A 26,689-nucleotide genomic window follows, 5' to 3' on the forward strand; every position below is an offset into this window, starting at 1 on the left:
GCCCTCAGTCCAGCCTCTCTCAGCCTATTGCGGACAGTCTGAGCACTGATGGAGGGATTGTGTGTTCCTGGTGTAACTCGGGCAGTTGTTGTTGCCATCCTGTACCTGTCCCGCAGGTGTGATGTTCGGATGTACCAATCCGGTGCAATTGTTGTTACACGTAGTCACTGCCACTGCGAGGACGATCAGCTGCCCGTCCTGTCTCCCTGTAGCGTTGTCTTAGGCGTCTCACAGTACGGACATTGCAATTTATTACCCTGAACACATCTGCAGTCCTCATGCCTCCTTGCAGCATGCCTAAGGCACGTTCACGCAGATGAGCAGGAACCCTGGGCATCTTTCTTTTGGTGTTTTTCAGAATCAGTAGAAAGGCCTCTTTAGTGTCCTGAGTTTTCATAACTGTGACCTTAATTGCCTACCGTCTGTAAGCTGTTAGTGTCTTAACGAACGTTCAACAGGTGCATGTTCATTAATTGTTTATGGTTCATTGAACAAGCATGGGAAACAGTGTTTAAACCCTTTACAATGAAGATCTGTGAAGTTATTTGGATTTTTACGAATTATCTTTGAATGACAGGGTCCTGAAAAAGGGATGTTTCTTTTTTTGCTGAGTTTAGAATATGTTTTTGAAAACTTCTATACTGAACAAAAATATTAACACAACATGCAACAATTTCAGCGATTTTACTGAGTTGAAGTTTATGTTAGGAAATCAGTCAATTGAAATAAATTAATAGGCCCTAATCTTTGGATATTAAATGACTGGGCAGGGGCACAGCCATGGGTGGGCCTGGGAGGGGATAGCCCCACCCACTTCAAATCAAATCAGATTGTATTGGTCACATGCACATGTTTTGCTGATGTTATTGTGGGTGTAGCGAAATGCTTGTGTTTCTAGCTCCAACAGTGCAGTAATATCTAACAAGTAATATCTAACAATTTCACAACAATACACACAATACACACATCTAAAGTAAAGGAATTGAATAAAGAGTATATAAATATTTTGACGAGCAAAATCGGAGCAGCATAGACTAAATTACAGTAGAATAGAATAGAATACAGTACACACTTATGAGTAATGCAAAATATGTAAACATTATTAAAGTGACTAGCATTCCATTATAAAAGTGGCATGTGATTTCAAATCTATGTATATAGTGCAGCAGCCTCTAAGGTGCTAGTGATGGCTATTTAACAGTCTGATGGCATCTCGGTCCCAGCTTTGATGCACCTGTACTGACCTCACCTTCTGGATGATTGCGGAGTGAACAGGCAGTGGCTAAGGTGGTTGTTGTCCTGATGATCTTTTTGGCCTTCCTGTGACATTGGGTGCTGTAGGTGTCCTTGGGAGCCAGGCCCACCCACTGGGGAGCCAAGCCCAGCCAATCAGAATGAGGTTTTCCCCACAAAGGGCTTTATTACAGACAGAATTACTCCTCAGTTTCATCAGCTGCCCGGCTGGCTGGTCTCAGATGATCCCGCAGGTGAAGAAGCTTGATGTGGAGGTCCTGGGTTTGTGTGGTTACACTTGGTCTGCGGTTGTGAGGCCGGTTGGACATACTGCCAAATTCTCTAAAACAACGTTTGAGGTGGCTTATGGTAGAGAAATTAACATTCAAACCTCTGGCCACAGCTCTGGTGAACATTTCTGCAGTCAACATGCTAATTGCACGCTCCCTCAAAACTTGAGACATCTGTGGCATTGTGTTGTGTGCCAAAACTGCACATTTTAGAGTGACCTTTTATTGTCCCCAGCATAAGGTGCACCTGTGTAATGATCATGCTGTTTAATCAGCTTCTTAATATTCCACACCTGTCAGGTGGATGGATTATCTTGGCAACGGATAAATGCTCACTAACAGGAATATAAACAAATTTGTGCACAAAAATTGAGAGAAAGCTTTTTGTGCACATGGAAAATTTCTGTGATCTTTTATTTCAGCTCATGAAACATGGGATAATAATGGGACCATTATTTTTATAATAATGCTAACTTCCCCTGTTAGGTAATGGTGAAAAGTTTGCATGTTTTGTTGTAGCCTCTGAATGGCATCTCACTCATTAGGCCTATTAATTTTTCATGACATTATCAGGATTCATGTAGAAGTGTTCAGAAACATCTTTATTATAGACTTAGAAAGAAAATGACTCCAGTCATCATTCACCATTCAGTTAATATTGGGCAACATTTCTGAACGGTAAAACAGATATGTATGGAAATACCCTCAAATAAAGTTAACATTCGGTACTGTCGCCTCATATGAAACGTTTGATCTCAAATCCAAAATGCTGGATGGAGTAGGTCTACAATGAATAGACCTATAACAATTAAAGAAACCTTCATTATTTTGGATTTGGCATGTTTTAGTCTTAATTGATTGATTACATACAGTATGCAACAATAGCCAACTACGTTGAGTATCCGGCTACGAATGATGCCCGGTCCCCAAATATTTTCTTGGAATGTCTTGTCGCGTGTGGCTGACGCTGATTCCACTGCTTCGCACCAAGTAATGATACGTTCCCTCATTCACCACCGAGCGGCGCCATTTTATACTGATTCCTGCTTCGCACAAAGTGATCATACGTTCCCTCATTCACCACCGAGCGGCGCCATTTTACTACAATACGCGCGTTGTTCAGTTGCGTGCAACATCCACAGAGCTTAGTGAACATAGTGATAAAATAAATTAATGTTGTCTGTTTCCGTTGTTTCAATGCATTTTCGGTGTGGTTAAACGTGACCGTTGTTGACGGACAAATAATCGAGTTTAATTAGGTAGTTTCCATAGATTTTCCACCGTGGTAAGAGAAATGTGTGATATAGCCTAATAATAAATTGTATGCAGAAATGTTCATCTTTATGAGGATGAGGTAGACCTTGCTGTGACCTTAAAATTAACATAGGCCTACAAATGAATGGGCATATAGGCCTTTAGGCTGACAATATGGGGTAAAATCACACAAAAACACTTGTTTCTTCTTCATTTATGAATATGCAAGTAAAACACAGATCTAGTTTTATCTGTTCGTTGCATCACCTGCATTTTATGTTGTGACAATCGAAACTGTTTCATTTCTGTCTCTGCATTAAGTCCAATCATGAGACATTTTAAGATAAATACTGTAGTAATTTCATTTTTTTGTTTCGTTTCTTGTCGAAAGCTGAATTATTAATGGCAGGCAACACAACAGTCGTAATGTTTTAATACTGAAGCTCATGATAGACTGATATATTCTTGTGGACGTTTTGGAAACTGCAATTTACCACCCTAAATTGTCAATCGATGACATGACACCCAGTTTAATTGCCCGTTTTGATTGATAGTAAAAACACAACAAAGTAGCCTGACTCGTATATCGCCTATGGCAAACTGGTCGAGCGAGTTGGGGTGTATGCTGTCTGCGCGCCTTGGCCAATGGAACCAGATCCTCCCTGCAGTGCGTAAGAGCGCAATTTAGGATTTAACCAAGTCTTTGCTGAGGGGCTGGCAGAAGTTCGAGAGATCCCGTCGGTGTAAGCACATATCACACAATGCAAGTGTAGTCTTCAGTCAGTCTTCAGACGTCTCATTGGAGTTAGACTGCCATTTAACGTTGCTGCTTTCGAACTATGACTGGAGTATTCGACCGAAGGATTCCGAGTTTCAAACCTGCCGACTTCCAGAACCCTTTTCAGGTTTCCACCACAATGCACCACCCGTCTCAGGAATCCCCCACGCTACCCGAGTCTACGGCCACGGATTCTGGCTACTATAGCCAGGCTGGAGCAGTGCACCATGGCTATTGTTCGCCTAATTCCACCTCGTATGGGAAACCTCTCAATGCCTATCAATACCAGTACCACGGCGTAAACGGATCTGCGGGAAATTACCCTGCAAAAACATACCCAGACTACAGCGCATACACAGCCTCTGCTTACCACCAATATGCTGGAACTTATAGCAGAGTACAACCACAACCATTAAGTCCGCAAGGTAATTACACAATGTTTTATTGAATTTGTATTAGGCTATTATTATTATTATTATTATTGAATCAAATATGTGTTGTGTTCGACCTCACACCATTTTTACATGCGTGTATTTCAAACTGGGGTAGGCTATTTTTTCATCATGGTAAAATTCTTGAAATCAAATTTGGTAAAGGGGCACAAAGTTTTCACCGAAGTTATTCTGTAAAAAGGACGTACTTTTCCTTTACTCGTTAGATTCTTTGCGAGACGCATTGGCTTCAATATCCGCCTATAAATCGACAGATGTACTCTTGATTTGATCGCTCTGAAATAGATGGAATACCCAGGAAATATGACTGTGTTATGCAAATACTTTGTTAGTACACCACAGATAAAGCAATTGATTTCTTTCTTTCAGAAAAAGAAGTAGCAGAACCTGAAGTGAGGATGGTAAACGGAAAGCCCAAGAAAGTCAGAAAACCACGGACAATCTACTCCAGTTTTCAGCTAGCTGCCCTGCAGCGGAGATTTCAGAACACACAGTACCTCGCGCTGCCAGAGAGAGCAGAGCTCGCGGCTTCGTTGGGACTCACGCAAACGCAGGTAAATAGGTTACTTTTCTCTTTTTCATTGAGTGTTCAGTTTCATTCTGTTTTAGTTTTTTAAATCAAAATTATCAGTTCAAATTTGCCTTGTGTTTTCAATATACATGTAATGCGTAAAGTGTGCGTAATGAATTATTGAAAAATGATCGAAAGCTTAATTCGTATGCATACTTTTGTATAATGGCATTCTGGGATGTTAATATGCTGTTATTTTAACTCACTTTGACATATTTCTCATCCATCCCCAGGTCAAGATCTGGTTCCAGAACAAAAGGTCGAAACTGAAGAAAATTATGAAGAATGGTGAGCTTCCACCGGAACACAGTCCGAGCTCCAGCGACCCTATGGCATGCAACTCTCCGCAGTCCCCCGCCGTCTGGGACACCCATGGCCCGTCCAGGCCTCACAGCCACCAGGCGCAGAACATCAACCCCGCGGCCTCCACCTTTTTGGAAAACTCCGCGTCTTGGTACTCCACGGCTGGTGCCATGAATTCTCACCTCCAGGCCCCCAACTCGATACAGCACTCTTTGGTTCTTGGATCTGGGACGTTATACTGAAACCCAGTTCAACAAATATTTACATTGTATGGGACTCGTGTTTAAAATGTCCAGAGGAATATGCAATGTATTGATGACAGTCATAGAAGAACGTGTATAATGTGTAAATGTGTGCATGTAATTTATTGCATTTTGGAAGACTAATTAAACGTTTTAAATCGACAATGCAACCCAGAGACTTTTAATGGCCCACTCCTGAATTATGAATTAGACAAAAAACAATTACTGATAGCCCTCCCACAAGTCCTCCCTCATAATTAGGCTATTCGCACTGAAAATCAATGACCCCGTAACATTACAAAATTTGCCCACATTCTGAGACACTTTAAATCCACGTACAGATCAAACTCGAGATGAATTGCCTGGGCTGTCTGCGTGACATATTTGGTCAGTTCTGCACATTTGTGATTGACTTTAAATATTAATTTGGGGACAAAACGATCAACAAGGAGATGTGTATACTGACCTTAAGCTATAGGCCTACAATTAGGCTATTTTTCATTTTCAACAAGCGCGGAATTCTCAGGGGGAGTTACCTGCTGGTATGCCAAAAGGTTAGGCTGGATTTGTTTTGTGTCATGTCATGTAGTTATTCATGTTTAGTACTACAACCTGTTTTATGGTTATGCGCATATTACATGCCCAGAGTACATTATGTTTTGAGCGGATCCATAACGGACTGAAACAGAACCGTATCGAAGAGAGCATCATAGTTTATGAGTGTCTATTGGTTTTGACATCCAGTTAAATGTGGATGAATTGATTGCAGGTACAGGCCTACTATTGCATTATTAGAGTTGTAAATGATGTTCCTCTGAAAGACAAATATTCAAGGAATGGTATGCTGTTGTTACTACTTTATTAAACAGTCATAACAAAACATATTATTTAGTTTGTTCTTGTTGTCCGTGGTGAACGAGATGTAAAACCAAACAAAATAATCAATAATTCACACGATTTAAATCAGATTATTGTAAAGATACAGACATTGTTGTTGATACTATTTTCTTGCAGGTTAATTCTACTATACATGTATTATTATTATGCCTATTCTTTAAATCATGTTAGCACATTTCAGTCTCGTGTTTTGGAGTTGCATCTGGATTTCAACCTCCCCCAAAGAATGTGGGTGTCGGTCTGGCAGACAGTCTGCAGCCGTGCTCTCTTTTTGTCCCCTAGAATTAGTTGCTTTGAATGGCAGAGAGGAGGCGAATGGGCGGTACGAAGATCTGAGACAATTTGCATTCCTGTGGGGGCAAACCGGCTCCAGAGCTCTGCCACTCCCGGCCACAGCCCACCTCCGTCAGACCTTCCGGGTAAAATAAAATCTTCAACATTTGAACATATCATTAACTACCAGCAGTAGGCCTCCTACAACGAGTATTGCCACTGAATACCACTAAACAAACTATACTCCACTGAAGCGAAAATCAAGGCCTATGAATGTGTTGTAATTGGGTTCTTGTTCCAGACTTTACATAAAACATGTTATCATTATGGATATATAAACGAATCAACCAAGAAACAATCACACACACACACACACACACGCGCGCGCGCGCGCGCACACACACACACACACACACACACACAGGGAGAGGACACGTTTACCACAAACTAAATCTGGCCTGGACACAAAATAATGCTGCGAAGCATCTGACCTAAGGATACACAATGCATAATAAACAATACACCAATGTTAACATGGTGTGCATGCAACTGAATGCCCGTCTCCTCTGATTTTCCCACGGACCTGACTGTCCTGGCTGAATATAGCCGTAGAAAACAACTAATGCACTTGGGAATGTTCAGCTGAAATCATTGTGCAAAAAATAAAATGGTTTGCTGAACGCTAATCCGAAACCTCGACGTAGTGCACGTGGTCCCATAATTACACTGCCAGTGCTCGAGAACTCTACGTTTGATTTTCATATTACTGTTTATGCCCCCTCCACCCCCCGTCCCCCAACACACACACACACACGCACACGCACACACCATGCCATTATATCAAGAGCCACGTTAAATTCCAACTGAACATGTTCCACTCCCCTACAAATCGAGTCTAAATAATGACAGTTAGCTTTACTGGACAGCTTCAACCGTAACACTCAAAAATAATTATACTCCAGGATTAGGCCTCCATTATCATAATCTGGACATTGACAATTATCTATAATTTTCAAAGATGCGCTTGCTTCTTGATTGCAGAATGCTTTTTTCTAGCTCACCATCACTAAACAGTGACAGTAATAACAGCTAATTTTGCAGGCAATATATAAGAGGTACCGGGGTGTTCAAGCACTTTCACACCTGGATATGCTTACTCAACCACGAGCACTAGAACCGTGTACTGTCGCAGACAGTGTTCCCATTCGAAGTCCAACCTTTTTGACCACTGCTAACACTATTGTAGGCTAAAGAATCATATGAAGGTAAGGCTGTTTTTTCTCTGTGAATCACTTGATGAAAGATTGTTGGATACTTTCGTTTTAGAATTTTTAAATACCGATTGCATTCGTTTTGTATAGCCTAGGCTAAAGGTATTTAACCTACCTTATTCTAGGTTACATTTTGAATATATTCTTATATTTTTGTGATAAATAACCCATGTCTTACGGGCTAAATAAAACAACGACAATGGATCAAATCTGAGAAGCATGCATTCAACACTAGCCCGTAAATATTGACTTTCATTCTAGCCTATGTATTTGCCAGGCGTTTCGGACAATGTTATTTCCATAGGCCTATATGCAAAGAGAACCTTTGCCAATTCAGATTTCTTCATCAATTGCAATCAAGAAGCCAAACTGATCAAATATGATCAGGTTATCCTGGAACATATTGCATCAATCTATATCTTGGCCAGAAAACCACACAGGAGTGTTGTCATCTCCCTCCCTCCCTCCCTTACCCCCCCTTTCTAGCGCTAGTTCTGATTTTCTCATTATGTCTTCTGTTCCCTCTGTCACTTCCAGCTGCTTTCTATCTGAGCTCTATATTTTTGTTCATATAATATTAATCAATTGACTTACATAATATTAAACATGTGCATTGTTTGAGCCTTTTCACAGTTCTGATGCACATTGACTCTTCCTATTGCAACGATTTTCAAAATATCCTTTAAAATGCATGACAGATTTATGACGATATAAGCTTATTTATTGTAAAAGCAAGTGATTTGCGGGCAGTCCTTTGGGTGTGAAAATACTTTGGTAGAAGAAATTCCGCACACCACGCACTTTTCTGCTTTACGAGTTACTCTCGGTAAATATAGGAACTTTTTAAGTGAAAGGTTGTTTACGAGAGTTTGGGCAATAAATCAAACTATATATATATATTTGCAAATATAGGCATATAGATATGGTGGTGATAGGGCCTGTAGGTTTTAGTTAAGTGGGGCCCATGCAGGTATACTGTGTGCCAGTGGGGCATCCACGATTTGACAGCTGCAGACACTTTCACATTCTTCTTTTCAACATTGTAATTTCAGATAATATCCCAACCGTTCACTGCTCTCAGCAATTTGTATATGAATAACCTAATAATTTCCCTCTTTTGTTCCGTCTGTGCTACCTCAAATCCAAATAAAGATGCCTTTTAGTATTAAAAGTGGTAGAAAATTACAGGTAATTATCTTTGACGGTAAAAACGTTGTAATCAGCGGGCTTGCATCAAAAATTACCCTAATTATGCCTGCATTTATGAGAATGGAAAAAAAGCCTCACTTGGATAAAACACATAAATTGTCCCAAATATCTCCTTCATATTGAACGGGACTGCAGCTGGATGCTTTGTTAAAGATCGATCCCGTGGAGCTTGGCATTTAGCGTCTTGCTTTAGGACAGGCAGAGAGGAGAAAAACATTTTGTCAATACTTCTAATAATTGAGGCAGAAAATCACAAGATTAACTGGACATGGAGCGACCATCTTTAGCGGGATAAATTGATAAAGCGGAACAGGGTAAGTTCATTTCCTCAAGTGTTGTTTAATGTATTTGACTATAGGCTATTTTGTTCGTTTGTAGTGCGTTGGACATTTATATTTTATGAAGAGGAAACATAGTGTTATGATGGATAGCCTGTAATATTTGAATGAAAAACCTATGGGACCTACATTTTAGAACGTCCATAGGACCTCGACAAGGAAGGGCTGATCAGTCATGTATGACATATATCAATCATGTTATCTTTCAGTACAAAACACGAAACTTTGTTTTAAGTCAAGGTTTACTCCATTTATGAAAGACAAAACATAAAAAGTGTATGTACAACTAAAATTGATGAATATATATACAGAGAGAATGCTTTGTTTTGCATGTTCGAGAAAAACACTCAGTCAAAGTGAAGTTTAGATTTCAACAATATAAGATGGCATAATGTTCAACCCGCAAGTGTACTCCATTCCGTGCCCAAGTATTGGGCTAAATGTCAGTGATAGCCTATATTTGGTATATTGACAGTCAGATGTTGACATGAATGAAAGCATAACAAAGGCAATCCCACTGAACAGTCATTGGTAAGTTAATACGGTTAGTTCCTTTATCGTGTGTCATATCACAGAGACTTTGTCCCCAAGTATCCTTCACAAGCAGCCGACCCTTTCGCCAAGGAATCTCTGTTCGAACGGGACAACACTTTTGTCTCGAGGCTGATGGAAATCAATTGTGCAGGTAAAACTATAAAGGTTCGAAAGTCTCGAGTCAGGCCTCGGGCCTCCCCGCCCTTTGCGCAGTCTATCTCTGCATTGTCTCTTGATGTGGGGAGGAGTACCAGTGAGAATAACCGGGCATGTAGCCGTTGGCCGCCATGTTTACTCCTTTGCTGGACGCTGAAACATCCCATATGGGAGGAATTGCTGGAGAGCGGGGAGACAGGCCGATGGAACTAGGCATAGTAGGGTCGCTCTCCTGCGGGTTGCCACCTGCCTTCAGCAGCTTCTTGAACTTTGACCTTTTATTCTGGAACCATATCTTTACCTGCACGAGATAACAGGAAGGCAACGGAAGACCAGATAACAGATAATGTTACAATCATTAAAATATGTATTAATTAACATGTTAATAAATAGGCTTATAGACCAATAGAAATGTTGAATATTATTAGAACATCTACAAGACAGTATTACAATGCAACACAACACCCAGAGCAATTGTTGGGTAGTAATAATAATAATACATGCTAATGATATATGCCTAATAATAATACGAGTAATACATGATAATAAATGGCTAATAATAATACCATAATTTATACCCCTCTGTATAATAATTCTTGTGTTGTAAATACCTGTGTCTGTGTTAGTCCGAGAGATGCAGCCAGCTCAGCGCGTTCTGGCAGGGCAAGGTATTGTGTTTGCTGGAAACGATGATTTAAAGCTTGAAGCTGCAAACTAGAATAAATCGTCCGAGGTTTGCGAATCTTCTTGCCTTTCCCGTTGAAACGAATTTCTCCGTTTTCAATCACTGTTGTTTTTTGCTGCTCTGCAACAAAAAAGGGCAATGTTAGTCCACTACATAAGACCACAAATATTACACAACAAATTGTTAAGAATTCCCCAAATCATGTTTTTTCATTTCGTAGATTATAATAAGTTCCAATTTAAATGGCTAAATAGGTCTATCTAATAAGGAAAATATGATACATTTAGTTATATTAAATCCAGACCACTAATACATATTCACATGTCACATTTGCTCAATCTGATTGTAATCATCCTTGAATCCTCTGTCATATTTAGGATATTGCTCATAATGACATGTCAATTAAATGCTAATTACAACTTTCAAAGCGAGTAGACCGCCTAATTTCAAGAATAATTCGTGAGGATTCCTCTTTTGTCATTATACCCCGTGCAAAGCATGGCCATAGAATGGGATCTGGGGGAGTGTTCTAAAGCAAGAGACACCATGAAATAAACATCGATGTAGAAAAAAAAACGAGTCAACAGATAACATGTAATTCAGACACAATTTCAAAATTATTTCGAAATTCAATGATCTGCTGGACGTTTATTTGGCTTTATCTCGTTCTTGGCCGATTTGATAAGAAATAAATAAGCATTCGCATTTTTATCGCTGTTCATGAAAACGACATTCAGCATATTTCTTCTCATGAATGGAAAGCGTCTTACCTGTGCCGTCTAACCTTGCCTGGCCGCCAGTTGTGTTGTTGTGGTAGGACGGCAGGTACGGGCTGTGGTGGGGGTGGCTCACGTAGGAGTACGGTAGCGACCTGTTGTAGGAATTTGTTCCGGAGTACGAAGAGTTATCGTGCTGATGGTGAGCTGGGTGCGACCCGGAATGGAGACAGTGCAGCGGGTAGTGGCTGGCGGCCATCGACGGAGAGCTCTGTTGTGAGTGAGACTGCTGACCAAACTCCATGAAAGCAGACTTTGACGAGTCCTGAGCCTCCAGACCGTCAGCCATCGTAGTCATGGTCATCATCAAATTTTCTACCTTGAGAGCACTCACCCCCTCTCTCAAGTCCAAATGGGTTCTCTCGCTGTGTTGTTGTCTCTCTCTCCTCAACGGACAGATATTGTCCCATTAACACCTGAATTTCTTAGTTTCTTCGATTTTTTTCCTCCTCTGATTTTCTCACTCGGTATGGCGCAAAGTGGGCATAAGTTAAGGCAGAGATTTAAGGTGGATTCTGTTAAAATTGAATCCTTGCTTCCAGACTTGATGCAGACACTACAAGTAAAATGGTTTGTCTCCAAAGGGCAGCGCCTTCCGATTGGTCATTCAACCCAACGTCATCAGTTGTGTGCTTCACGGAGACTTCAGCGCAAGTTAACCCACCTTACCAACTCCCACCGCAGCCACAACTAGGATAACCTAAGTCCTACAGACAATAGTCAAACGCAAGAAGCTTGTATAATAATTATAGAAGCCCTTTGGAATAGTCAATTTGTTTAAGGATGAATCCTCAACCCCAAATTACGCACAGCCCACGGTTTGATTTAGCCTAACGAACGAATATAATTTTGAACACACCGTATCACCACCCTGGAAATATACTGACACAATTTCCATACTGTCGTAATGATTAGGTTATTCAAAGAAAATGACATGCAACAAATCAACAAGATGACAACAACAATGCAGTCCTATTGCAGATAGGAAGAGTGGATGTCGTGGTTAACCGATTGTATCCTTTATTCAGTAGGCCTACACTCTTAGAAAAAAGGTTATGGATAGAACCTAAACGGGTTCTATTGCTTGCTTCATATATGGCACCCCTAAGTGTTCGATATAGAACCCCATGTGTTCTTCTTCACTGAACCAAAATTGGTTCCACATAGAACCCTTGGATTCCATATAGGGTGGTTCTATATATAACCTAAAGGGGTGCCATATATGAAGCAAGCATAGAATCTTTTTTGGGTTCAATTCAGATACTTTTTTTCTAAGAGTGTATGAAATACATGCAAATTATACAGTTTGCGGTTTGGCAAAATCTGTTGCAATATAAACTATCAATGCAAATGCAATAAAACGGTCTTTAAATTTACTTTCACATAGGCACATTATTTCTTTTTTCATTATCGTCAACACGTTTTTTCCCAAAGTGTGGCATTAATTTATTTCAAAATGGTGATGAAAAAGCAATTATTGTCGCAATCATTTAAAACCAAAACCTCTTTGATTAAACACCACACATCATTCCAATTGGAGCTATAAAATTAAGACCATTTCGCCTGTAATGATTATGGACTGGGTTTATTTTGGGAAGGTGGAATAAAACTGTATATAGCATACATTATCCCCTAATTATACGCCAGTGTCGCCTCAATTATCCTCTTATCAAAAATGGTTGTCTAAATGCAGCGTTTAGTTTCAATTTTCTCCCTTTCTATAACAAGAACTTGGTACCTTGCTATTATTGCCAGGCTTGTTATTTACTTTGTGGCATTTAAAAAGTGCACAACCCAGCCGGATAATCATTTTCCAGCAGTGGACCAAGCGAGAAGCACAGAGACAGTTGGTAGATATGAAATATATGAAATGCCTTTTGATATCGGATTTTAAACCAAGGCCTTCATAAAAAAACGAGACATTTTAGGATACCTCTATATGGACATCATAAAGGTAAGAGACCCCAGAGAAAGACACGTCTTCTGCATGATAGATTTGACAATTTTTCGTATTTTTCTTGGTAAAGGCTATATGGGGATTTATGTATTTATTCAGATAAATTAAATCAGTGCAATTCTTAGGAACCTAAATAAGGGAATTAGAACAGGCTTTACCTGAGATATAAGAGCCTAGACGTCGCCATCCCTGAATGCCTCATCCCGAGTTTCACCTCAACACGCAGGACAGAAACCAGATCCATACCTTATCTAATCGGATTTGAATGGCACAAGCCAAACATTGAGGGGCTTTTCCGTGCTGTTGCTTCACTATCTCGGTACTTTATTAGTTAACACTTAAGATATTATAATTCATTACCTTTTGGAGAGACCGAAGCATCACCTACCTACCGTGACAGTTGTATGACCTCCGAACATGTTTTCTGTGAAATGTGGAAATGTAACGTATAGTGTCCCGCAGGCGTGATAGGAAGCTGTACACCAGTGGAGATTATTGAGGTGATGAAAATAATGAAAGATCACTGGATTTGTTTGTTTTAAATGTTCTGAGGACACAGTGTGATGATGGACGTAGGCTATCGTTTTTTGGGGGGAAACATAACATTTCAAATATGATGATGTGGTGCATTTATATTTCTAAGTAGTAAGCTATAAATGCAATGTACACAATTGCTATAATCATATTTTTTTTCAGATTAAGTATATTTGCTTATATTGATGCTGAACAATTTCATAAAGTATACATAGATACATTCATACATTCATACAGTACCAGTCAAAAGTTTGGACACACCTACTCATTCAAGATTTTTTCTTTATTTTTACTATTTTCTACTTTGTAGAATAATAGTGAAGATGTCATAACTATGACATAGCACATATGGAATCATGCATTAACTAAAAAAAGTGTTAAACAAATCAAAATATATTTTAGATTCTTCAAAGTAGCCACCCTTTGCCTTGATGGCAGCTTTGCACACTCTTGGCATTCTCTTAAACAGCTTCACCTGTAATGCTATTCCAACAGTCTTGAAGGATTTCCCACATATGCTGAGCACTTGTTGGCTGCTTTTCCTTCACTCTGTGGTCCAACTCATACCAAACCATCTCAACTGGGTTGAGGTTGGGTGATTGTGGAGGCCAGGTCAGCTGATGCAGCAATCCATCATTCTCCTATTTGGTCACAGCCTGGAAGTGTGTTGGGTCATTGTCCTGTTGAAAAACAAATGATAGTCCCACTAAGCGCAAACCAGATGGGATGGCGTATCGCTGCAGAATCATGTGGATGCCATGCTGGTTAAGTGTGCCTTGAATTCTAAATAAATCCCAGACTGTCACCAGCAAAGCTCCCCCACACCATCACACCTCCTCCTCCATGCTTCACGTTGGGAACCACACATATGGTGATCATCCGTTCACATACTCTGCATCTCACAAAGACACGGCGGTTGGAACCAAAGATCTCAAATTTGGATTAATCAGACCAAAGGACAGATTTCCACCGGTCTAATGTCCATTACTTGTGTTTCTTGCCCCAATCAAATTTCTTCTTCTTATTAGTGTCCTTTAGTAGTGGTTTATTTTCAGCAATTCTCCTCTGAACACTTGATGTTGAGAAACATTGAAGAAACATTCAAAGTTCTTGAAATGTTCTGGATTGACTGACCTTCATGTCTTAAAGTATTGATGGACTGTCATTTCTCTTTGCTTGTTTGAGCTGTTCTCGCCATAATATGGACTTGGTATTTAACCAAATAGGGCTATCTTCTGTATACCACACCTACCTTGTCACAACACAACGTATTGGCTCAAAGCATTAAGAAGGAAAGAAATTCCACAAATAAACTTTTAACAAGGCACTCCTGTTAATTGAAATGCATTCCAGGTAACTACCTCATGAAGCTGGTTGAGAGAATGCCAAGAGTGTGCAAAGCTGCCATCAAGGCAAAGGGTGGCTACATCGAAGAATCTAAAATCTAAAATATATTTTGATTTGTTTAACACTTTTTTGGTTACTAGATGATTCCACATGTGTTATATCTGATGTCTTCACTATTATTCTACAGTGTAGAAAATAGTAAAATAAAGAAAAACCCTTGAATTATTAGGTGTGTCCAAACTTTTGACTGGTACTGTACATACATACACAGCTAGATCACCTGTGATACAAATCAGTATTCGACGTCCATCCATGTCTGAGGACCTCGGGCGATGACGTGGAAACCGGCCACTAGGGGCAACAGTGAGTGCTGTTACCTTCAAGTAGGGTTCGGTTTTGCTAGGGCCTTGTGGACGGGGATGGTGGATGGGCACAAGCATCTGCCTCTGATTCCAACATTTTGAGTTAATGCCTAAGCTTAAAATTAAACACTTCGAAATTTGACATTTGGTACAAATTTGAAATTTGAAATTTGAGAAACATGGATGAATTTCTAATTCTGACATGAGACTGTGAGAATACTCTTGGCATACGTACATAGCTACATACTCACATACATGTAAAAAATAGATAGGCATAGTTACATATGTTGCTCTCTTTTCAATACCTAAATGGCTATAGCTATTTCTATTTTGGGGCCTAATTCAGGGGAGATTATGCCTCAAATTGACCAAATGTTTATATTATAATGATCAAATGGCAGCTATGAAAAAATATTTTAGCTTTGGGCTGAGTAGTAGGTGATTGACCTTCAGCTTGAAATCAATGGTTGTGATGATTTACAGAAGTGGTCTTTAATTCAAGCTGTCCTACAAACGGTAATAGATCACTCTCTAAAATCACTCAAACGTCAAACCACTGGGAATAGGCATGGATTCCTAAACTGCAACTGCATGAGTTACTTGCACAAAAAGTCTGCCTTTTAGAGAAACATAATGCACAATATGAATAGCCTATACAACACATTTTAAAATAAATACTATAGCCTACTAATAATAATACTAATACTACAAATATTAATACTACTATGACTAATAATAATAATAACAGTGGTTACTATCAAACATTATTACTGAGGTAAAGGCCTATTGCCTTATAAGTCTCTTCGAACAGGAACTGTGTGTGTGTGTGTGTGTGTGTGTGTGTGTGTGTGTGTGTGTGTGTGTGTGTGTGTGTGTGTGTGTGTGTGTGTGTGTGTGTGTGTGTGTGTGTGTGTGTGTGTGTGTGTGTTTGTGTGTGTGTGAATGCGTGCATGTGTGTATGACTATGGCTGCCTGTCTTTATGCTAGCCTGTCGCATCTGTGTGTGTCTGCGCGCGTGTGTGTGTCTGTGTCTGTATGTCTTTGTGTCACATGTGTTTGTGACGATTTTCTCTGTGTTGAACATATCGACATATGTTTAATCGTAATTGAGCGTTAACATGTAGCCCGCAGAAAACACATTCATATCTCTGCAGAGATATGTATGCAATGTCACCTCCTTGATTGTAGAGCTCTGTTTTCATAAACGTTTGGGACGTGGGGACTTGCCAGTCTAGTCCAGCAGAAGCATTTAAAAGTGTCTCTCTTCTCCAGAACTCAAACCCATAGGCTCTTCACAGACTTACAGGCGTCGATGGATTTCCACCGCTACTTTGTGTGGGAAGTGGCGAGGGGAAAGCGAACGCAGATAGATACCACACGCAGCTGTCTTAGATGGGTCACCGAAACACAGCTGTCTAACGAGGGTCACCGACCGTAATATCCATCAGAAGGGGAGCAATGAGCATCCACAGTCCCCCAAACATCACCAAACGGCGTTCCTTGTTTGCTCATAGCAGAGCTAGGCTAACCCTTCACCAAAACCTACGCACTTTTACGCACAACGACTCTGCGTAAAAGTTTGGAACGTAAATCATCCAGGCATCCATATAGACTATACAGTATTACGGTCACAATAACAAAACATTGCTGTTTATTTACATGTTAAAATGAATAGGCTACACCAGGGATGGGCAGCTGGCGGTGAAAGCCCTCGGATCAACCCCCCAGCCAAAAAAGCTATAAATGTTCCTCTCCACCCATGGCGAAATGAGTATAATTGCACGAAATGAACTCTAAAACTTAAAAATGTGCATGAAATGAATTATAAAATTGCTATATTTTCTCTCCGCCCCATGGAAAAATGTATAGAAATATTTTGAGCAACTGCGGCCCCTCATGAGTTCAGATATTTTTGTGTCCTCCAACCCCATCAAAGTTGCCCATCCCTGTGTTACACTCACTGATCTGACTCATTTCAATTGAAGCCAAGGGATCTTTCTCAATCATCAGAATCATATAATACAAGGAAGACTCAACCCAAACATTACGATTTCTATAATAGCATAACAGCAGGATAGGTAGGTGAAGGTATAGGCTACAACTAGGGACTGACTGGCAATTAGTGTGGTCGAAAAAAAACTGGTTTTGGCCTCAATTATTAAACATTAACAAGGAGCTGCACCATTACCCTCTGTAGTCAAATTGATTTTATTCAACACAGTCCAAACTACTGCACTAAAAGGTGACTCACACACACAAACCACATTTTCTAATTAAGCTCGCCTGTTTCTTCTTCTCGCCATCTCTGGAAACACTCGATGTTTACTTTTTTAATGATTACTCCGTTGACTGAAACAGCCTGAAGCTAAGACCGATCTTTGGAAACGAACGAACAACTAAGAAACACCAATAAAGCGATTTTCTGATCATTTTCTCCAAATTGTGAATGACCGAAACACTCAGAATACATTGTTTTGTTGAGGTTATTCATGGTCAATATGAGAAAGTGGTCACTACATGAACATCATTTGTTAGGTGCCAACCCAACATCTAAAAAACAAGCATTTTTCCCAAATGAATTTATCATGAGGTTGACTTTCTCCCTGATGGTTTATATCAAGTGAATGTCTATCTAATAGTAAACACATAGCCTATACTGAGGATAAACATTTACTTATTGTGATGGTCATATTGGTTATGCAAATACAAACCCATCTCACAATATGGCCTAACGTTATTTGCATAGTGTTTTTTACAGGAAGAGCATAATGAGTCAGGCCTATCACTAATTTACAAATTGGTCGATTTATTCCACCAAGATGTCTACGTAGCAATTAATCGTAATTATGCTGCTGGCTGAGCCGAACACCTTTTATCTTCGACGGGGACAAATAAGAACACTGTGGCTTCTCTCTTGGTGCGTTTTCTCTCTCTCGACTTAATGCGCGGCATTATTAGGTCTGACAGCACACAGCTCGGGTTTGAAGGAGAGGATTTCCCCGAGAGATGACAGACAGGAAGGCCAGCAATCATGTGTTTTTTTTTTATCAGAATGTACTTTTCGATGCCGTTTATCCCTGATGATAGAAAAGTGTTATGTTGCCAGGACGCTGCTGTCGAAATAGAGGGCAAGAGCAACATTTCCATTTTCCAGTTTGAAAGCCATTAAAATGAATTAGTAAAATGGGAGGAAGAAGTCCTCCTGGTAAACAAAGGGGGACAAACAAAGATTCCTTTTCTTGCCGTGAGCCATTTTTTCATTTCGTAATTTTTTCGTTTGCAGCCACAGCGGTAAGGCCTTCGGTTTAACACTTGCAAATCACATATCCTTCTAATATACTTCAAAGGCAATAGCTAAATTATTTCCAAACCTCCTGAAATATAATTGGTGTTATATGTCTTTTATCCTCTATATCCATACTGTAAATATACATTTTTTTGCCATTCTTGAAGAATAGTAAGCATGCATAGCCTAGTACGTGCAACTTACAAATGTCAACAATAAATGCAAAAAATGGACACAATCACGTATTGGCCTATAGACACTAACTTTTTAATAGATACATCATAATATAACTCAGCTGAATGAATGAGGAGCAACATCTCATAACTGCAGCTTCTAGCTTTGGTCTGCATTGGCACAATTTGTCAGATGAAATATGTAGTGGAGTTGAATGATGGGTTAGCATGTCATCTCGCACATAGAGCCACTGTTGTTTAGGCGTGCAGTGGCCGAATGACATATTTTGGGTTAAAAAAATCCTATGTGTGCGAAAATCCTAGAACTGTCAATGGTGCCCTAAACGTCACGGCTACATTCATATTTTAATGCCTCAATAGTGTTATCACTGTTGTAGTCTACATCCCAAAACAACATATACATATTCACAATTTCACATATATTCACATAGAATTGCTATCGAATACATTATTTTCTATTAATATAGGCTAATTATTTTATACATAACATTAACATCAGAATTAGTGATGTGACACACACACACACGCACACACACACACACACACACACACACAAACACACACACACACACCCACACGGACACGGGTGACAAAGCAGAAATCATGTGACAATAACAGGCCTATTTGCATGTAGGCTCCCCGTGTAAACGTTTTCCTGGTTTGAGTTTAGGCTAATATGGTGCTGCAACTGATCATATTTGAAGAACCCTTTAATCCGCGCAGACTACGATACTGCACCTTTGATCTTCAACTATAAAACAAAAAAATCTACATATTCATCTCGGAGATCCCGCGGCGGGGCCTTCCACTGAAGAGGAGTTATTGTGCATATTTGAGTCTGAACAGGCAGGTGGCTATAACTCCAACAGGGTATTCTTATAAAGTTGTCCGCAATGCCATCTCTACTCCATACTGCGATGTATTACAATCACTGGAGTGTATTAATAGTTAATACACTGTGCAGCATGGCTCACGGTGCGAGAGACAATACTTCTATGACAAATCATGGGATGCTAAATTGGGGTCATGAGCTGGTAATTCACGAGATAGATAGATCAGTGCACACTTTGGGGTTTGATAAAGTAAGGTCTGCTGTCCTCATCTCAGAAAATAGAAGTAATTACATTTTTAGTAAATACAAAACAAACGAATGGGTAACAAACGTTGGGAAGATGGATATGGAAAACTATGAAACATATTTATGCAATTTAGTTGATGGGGACTGGGATAGTGCACATAAATAAATCAACATTTCAGTTTTCACATCAGTGTGCTGTAGTTTAAAAACAAAACAACTAGGCCCAATTCACAGTTGCTGGGCAGGTAAAAAAACAACAACAAAAAACATTTAAAACCTTTAAATTCTCACTAGAAAGTTATCATAATTAGTTTTTCATCATATTCAGAATTTAGCTAAATTCTGATATGACTGAGTTGCTTGTGCATGCATGTCGACTGGTGGGTAAAATCCTCTAGCCTGCACCACGCTGTTGTGGGTAAAGTAATCTACATCACGCTGTAACCACTGGAAGGGATAAGTGAACGGATGTAATGTAAAAAACCTCAGACCTAATGATATATGTGGCATACAGTACGGAACATAAACATATTACACTATTCAGTAGAGAGGATAACGGCTAACAGACCGTTATGCAAAATTACTATGAGAATCGCATTTCTGTACATTTTCAGAAAAAAAGGAGCCTACAATGCGTTTCTAAAAAGTAAAATAAGGAATATTCCTGTGGTTGGGAAAGGCTTACATTTGAATAACATCGAAAATGAAAAATACTTCAACAAAATTGAGAGAAATTAAAATCCTTGATGCAACAGAACCAACGGCACATTGCAGTTGGACAGAACAGGAGTTGCACCTAGCAGAAAACACAATTCACAATCAAATTTGAGCAAATTGACCTACATTTGCTTAAACAAGAGAACTTGCACTGACTAAAGTGGGAACCATTGAGGAAGTGGCATACACAATGCATTTATGCCTATAACAAAAGGAGCATGTAATTTAAGAGCACAGAGTGACCTGAGGCGGAAAAAAGCAAAGAAAAAAAATTCACACCTGGTCATGTGCACTGTGACTGACAGCCCAACTCATTCACTGGGCTGCCATGGTTCTCATAAAAACGACAATGCAGGAGTTGTCAGATTATATTTCCTAACTATTGTCTACACCGCCCCCCAAAACACCTACCTGAAACTGCATTTTGAACAAGGAGTTTACTCATGGCCAATGTTTTGAAAGCTGAATTAAAGTTACCATGGCTTTGATTGCAAAATGCATTTATTGTTTTCACGTACATTCTAGGAGAAATAGTCTTATTTGTCCATATCCCAATGCTACAGTAAAATGCTAAATATACATTTTCCTAAAAGACATAAGCCACAACAAAATGGATGGAGATGACAATACATTAATATACAGCCTAATATTCCTCTTTATAGAGGTGGGTTAACTGGACTCAACAGGATCTGGAGAAAATATGTTCAATCGAGTTTAAGGTTTTGTCGTTCATTAACTGAATGAACAACAGAGGCAAAATGCAATATGAAATAGTTTGGGGAATGGCCTCATCTCCGAGCTCGGAGCCAGATGCTGTTATGGCAGGTAGTCCTATGAGGGGCAGCTGGCATCCAATCCCCCCGCGCTGGGAGAAAGGAGTTCCAGTGATGGGCCTTAGCTGGTGATGGTGGTGGGGAGGTGGAGGGTTGTCGGTTTCTTTTCCTGTAATGCAGCAAGTAAGAAAACATGGGTAAATTTGACATATAAATACATTCCAAGATTTATAGCCATTGGTTGAGAGAGAGAAAGGTGATAATTGCAAAAGTGTGACCATTGGTTAAACAGCAAGTGTGAGGAATGCACATTATTGTGCCTTGCTTATAGGGTAGATAAGGTAATATAGGTGAATGACATTCTGCACGTGGCTAATATTAAAAGAGGAAGAGAGACTTGATGCTATGCAGATGATAACGTTTGTAAACACTTATGTACTTATGTATGCCACAATGCCTGTAGAATAGGAAACTATGTTCATTATGTTATGCCTTACTGTATGAAGCTAAAGTGAGCTAGCCATTCAGACCAGCCTTACTGTATGAAGTTACAGCGAGCTAGCCATTCTGATCAGCCTTACTGTATGAAGTTACAGCGAGCTAGCCATTCAGACCAGCCTTACTGTATGAAGTTACAGCGAGCTAGCCATTCAGACCAGCCTTACTGTATGAAGTTAAAGCAAGCTAGCCATTCTGATCAGCCTTACTGTATGAAGTTACAGCGAGCTAGCCATTCAGACCAGCCTTACTGTATGAAGTTAAAGCGAGCTAGCCGTTCAGACTAGCCTTACTGAATGAAGCTAAAGCGAGCTAGCCATTCTGACCAGCCTTACTGAATGAAGCTAAAGCGAGCTAGCCATTCAGACCAGCCTTACTGAATGAAGCTAAAGCGAGCTAGCCATTCTGACCAGCCTTACTGTATGAAGTTAAAGTGAGCTAGCCATTCAGACCAGCCTTACTGAATGAAGTTACAGCGAGCTAGCCATTCAGACCAGCCTAACTGTATGAGGTTAAAGCGAGCTAGCCATTCAGACCAGCCTAACTGTATGAAGTTAAAGCGAGCTAGCCATTCAGACCAGCCTTGCTGAATGAAGCTAAAGCGAGCTAGCCATTCAGACCAGCCTTACTGAATGAAGTTACAGCGAGCTAGCCATTCAGACCAGCCTAACTGTATGAAGTTAAAGCGAGCTAGCCATTCAGACCAGCCTTACTGAATGAAGTTACAGCGAGCTAGCCATTCAGACCAGCCTTACTGAATGAAGTTACAGCGAGCTAGCCATTCCAACCAGCCTTACTACTGATTGAACCATTATAAACTACATTTGACTTTCGGAGCTCTGGATCACAGAATAAGGAGGGCATTGGTTTTATGGTCACTCTGGAATTGCTAGCCATATCATTTAGTTATTAATGCATTGCCTTAGTACCCAAGCTCTTATTTCCATTAGTTTCAACTGCCATTTTCAAGTTGAGGGTTTTAGACTTTTAGACTTCTGGCCATTTGACCCAACTAGCCAATCATTGTGATCAGTGTGCTTTGAAATGCAACAAACTTCACCAAAGGGCTCATTAAAAAATACTCAAAAGAGACTGAATGGGTGCTTAACTAAGGACCAAAGACCTTAAATCATGACTACGATTACCCAAAAGTCAATGATGCAACAACAACCAAAAATGACTCATTCACCTCTCTCATATCAAATATTTCAATACTACATACATGTAGCTATGACACCATTGGTCTCCATTGGGTTGAAACATGAGTGGTTGCATTGGATCAACCTGCAAACTAGATACTATCTTGATGCATTCAACAAATTGGTGACCCTCTGTCTTTGTATTCAGAGTGGGGTATACTGTATTATATAACCTGTAAAGCTAATATCAGTCCAGCTAGATGTAAAGAAAGCCAGCCAACTTCTGATATGGAGTAGGAGTAAGCTATGTCTAACCACATTTATTACGGCTGGTTGTTTTTCCTGTCACGTGAGTACTGTCATCATGATGGCAATCACGTCCAATTGCAGCTTCAATCATGAAATCTTTAGAAGTCAGAGTGTTTTCACATTTTCTTAAATGAATTGACCGTTTTACAAAATAAATATTGAGCACAACTCCACTTGAATTTGAACAAGAACAATGAGGGGTGAAATCGTTACGGGAAATGCAATGATTGAAATGGAACAAAGACATTTTGTTGTTTCAATATCATGACATAAGAAGATAAATGGCAAATACTTCAATCAAATTGTATGATTAACCGTTTGTATTGCATTTCCCTCTCCTCATTGTTGTTTCACCATCTCTCCACTCTCTCTTCTCTCCGTTTCAACCCTGGAATGTTTTTAATTACTTCTACCCCACTACCACCACAACTGCCTGTCACCCTCCACAACCCTATATTTCTCTTTCTCTTCATCACCCAATCCTCCTATCCCTCTCTTTTCTCCCATCTCCATCCTATTTCTCTTCCAACCACCCCCTCATCCCCCTCTCAATCTCCTCCACCTCACTTTTCCCCCCCTTTCTCTCTCCCACTCTCACCCAGACCTCCTCGCCCCCCACTCCCTCTCTCGCTCTCTCACTCCATCCCCCACCCTCCCCCACCCCCTCTCTCTCTTGTTGGTTTCCACAGCTGTATAGAGTGAGGGGAGAGATGACCGACCAGAGAATTGGCCCTTCGGAGAGCGGCGGGCCATCCTGGTGCTATTAGGCTCGTGGCTAATAATAGGCGTTTCAATCCGGGAGGAGATCAATCAGGGGGAATCATGGGGAATGTTCGGAGCAGCACTTTTACACATCAGCCCAGATGGATGAAATTACACTTGTCTGTTTTTAGTTGCATTACTCCCAAATTGGTTGTCTACTTTTTTTCTCTCACTTATTCTCTCTCTGCCTCTCCGTCCTTCCTCTCTCTCTTTCTTTCTCCACTCATTCATGTGTCACTGGGCTACTAAAAGGATTCAGGCGCAAAATTCCCTGTCATTTTTGTCTTGTCCTTTGCTTAGCCGCACTCTCTTTCTCGATTCTCTGTCACTTGCATATGGACTTAGCTGACATCACTTGAGGTCTCGTCTTATATGTTGTTTTACTTCCAGTGATTGGGCTGGGTTATGTGCAATGTTATTCTTTGTAAAAATGATTTTTTTTGTAAAAAATAAAATTATTTTCACAGTGAAAGGATAAGTATTGAATACCTGAATAATGAGTAATAAATACCCTTATTTCAGTACACATTTGAATGCAATATTGCGTCTATTCTACTACCACATATACTTTCAATCTATTTGTGTAGGCCTGTGTAGAATGAAGACAAACTATTTTCTGACATGCTTTTTCTTTTAATAATATTACAGCTCCTGAAATGCATTGAATGTAATATTTAATATTTCAATCTAATTGTATTAAATCTAAATAAATAGTTCAGAAAAGAATGTGATACTCAGTTCTCTTTACTAAGACTGAGCATGTTGGGGCCGTGTGTTCTGTGGTTCTATACGTAAACAAAGACAACAGTGGGGCAATGGAAGCAGCCTCTGAGGACTCTTGACTGGAACAAAGGACAACTCCAAAGGTACTATACATTATGCATACCAATGGTAGAGACATAACAATGAAGATAGACCAATATCAGGTACACACAAAGATGGAGATATACTGTATATTACTTCCTCTATCCCTGTAGAGGGAGAACAACTCTCTTGATATTCATGAAGTGGAAGTATGCGTGCTATGCCATGTGTCATTTCCAGCCTCCCCATACTCCGACCTTTACAGAATGTTCAGTGGCAGCTCGGGGCAGTCAGAGAGGTGAAGTACTGAGGGCTCATTTGAAGGCAGTGCATAACAGCTATTTGTGTCACTGATTTCCACCTTTGAACGTTTGACAGCCTGAAATGTTTAGTGTTTACAATAGCTCCCTAGCAACTTGTCTTGAAGTTGACAATTTCCCCGCTGATGTGTCTCTCTCCTTGTCAGCATTTTGATACTGATAACTTAAAGAAACTGAGCCGTTGCTTACTGTATGTGAGGGGAAATGATAACTATAGCCTACCATCGTCACACCGGCATGACAATCCCGGTGAGAAGGCACTCCGTAAAGTAACTACTCTAAATAGGCTTGCAGTGGGGACGTTTTCCACCATTAGAAAATCAATAGCGGCCTTCTGTGTCGGGTCTCAATGCCTACAGAGAGAACCCCTGATTTGGAGATGTTCCTCTGTATCTGATTGCACAACACAGAGAGAGAGATTTCTGCATCACTGAGAACACTGTCCACAGAAAGAGTCCTTTGACTGAAAGCTTCGGTGACCAGGGGGATGAAATCATCGCCCTCTCAGAGAGTGTCTCCTTAGCAACGGGGAGAGAATTAACATTGACATCCTGACTTCCAAGCAAAACTAAGCTTCTGCTAGTTGAGATTTCCTTGGTGAGCATAAGTGATGTTCAAAAAGCCGACATAAAAGACACACATGTCTTCCATTTATATTGAAATTAGTTTTATCTCTGTTGTGTGCTGGAGTGAATACAGAGTCTTAATGTATGTATTTTGCTCATTCTACTGTGTCTCACATTTCCCCGGCTCTCCTCTGTGACACCGTGTTTGCCTCCCACTGCGGTAAACACGACGTCGCTATGATAGTGAATGCATTTCAGAGAGCTCAAAACACCACCGCTGGTGAGACGACACTCCTTATCTCACAGACCACACGCACACACGCGTGCGCATACACACACACATGCACTCACACACGACAGCAGCATTTCCCAGGGCCTCTGAGGCATCCTGGTCTCCTACTGTTGCAGGGGCTTATTCTGTCATCACCAGGCAGGAAATAGGGCTGGCGGCCGTCTGCCTGGGGAGAGCTTTGGCAACGCAGACCAGAAGCTAGCTGTTTTGGTTAATAAAAATTAAGCACAAATTGTGTGTTGCTTGTAGGCCCTATGCAAAGGAAGAACAGCGAGGTGCTTCCTCCCATTAAGATCTAGGCTGCCAGGCAGGGAGAATAGTGTGGAAGGCAGCTAAAGTAACCGTGGATACATTAAAAAGTAATGAGGAAACATGGAGAAGAGGGTCAGAGGTCATCGCTTGGCTCCAGAGGCCTGGCGGCGGAAAGCTTTCAACAGTGTTACGCGATGGGCTTGTCCTCCTCATTTGAAGAGTGAGGGAGAGGTAGAG

The 26,689-nt window shown here is 40.4% G+C and overlaps 2 protein-coding genes and 1 long non-coding RNA gene across 4 annotated transcripts; 2 read left to right on the forward strand and 1 right to left on the reverse strand.

Moving 5' to 3' along the window:
* Positions 1–3,395: 3,395 nt before the first annotated feature.
* On the forward strand, positions 3,396–6,007 carry LOC139559290 (homeobox protein Dlx5a-like). The gene is made up of 3 exons (XM_071375153.1): positions 3,396–3,980; positions 4,377–4,561; positions 4,812–6,007. Exons 1-3 carry the CDS (start codon positions 3,617–3,619, stop codon positions 5,121–5,123), a joined length of 861 nt encoding a protein of 286 aa, XP_071231254.1. The 5' UTR covers positions 3,396–3,616; the 3' UTR covers positions 5,124–6,007.
* Positions 6,008–8,537: 2,530 nt separating this feature from the next.
* LOC139559272 (uncharacterized) lies at positions 8,538–24,949 on the forward strand. Of its 2 annotated transcripts, none has more exons than XR_011671727.1 (2): positions 8,538–9,087; positions 24,059–24,949. It is a non-coding gene; the product is annotated as an uncharacterized lncRNA (long non-coding RNA). The 2 variants fall into 2 exon arrangements; XR_011671726.1 differs by lacking the exon at positions 8,538–9,087 and adding an exon at positions 12,463–13,216.
* On the reverse strand, positions 9,336–12,057 carry LOC139559271 (homeobox protein Dlx6a-like). Its single transcript, XM_071375105.1, has 3 exons — positions 11,257–12,057; positions 10,413–10,606; positions 9,336–10,102 (listed from the first exon to the last, which is right to left on the reverse strand). Exons 1-3 carry the CDS (start codon positions 11,567–11,569, stop codon positions 9,860–9,862), a joined length of 750 nt encoding a protein of 249 aa, XP_071231206.1. The 5' UTR covers positions 11,570–12,057; the 3' UTR covers positions 9,336–9,859.
* Positions 24,950–26,689: the final 1,740 nt, after the last annotated feature.

Source organism: Salvelinus alpinus, chromosome 29 (genome assembly GCF_045679555.1).
Source record: "Salvelinus alpinus chromosome 29, SLU_Salpinus.1, whole genome shotgun sequence".
NCBI classification, from domain to species: domain Eukaryota; kingdom Metazoa; phylum Chordata; class Actinopteri; order Salmoniformes; family Salmonidae; genus Salvelinus; species Salvelinus alpinus.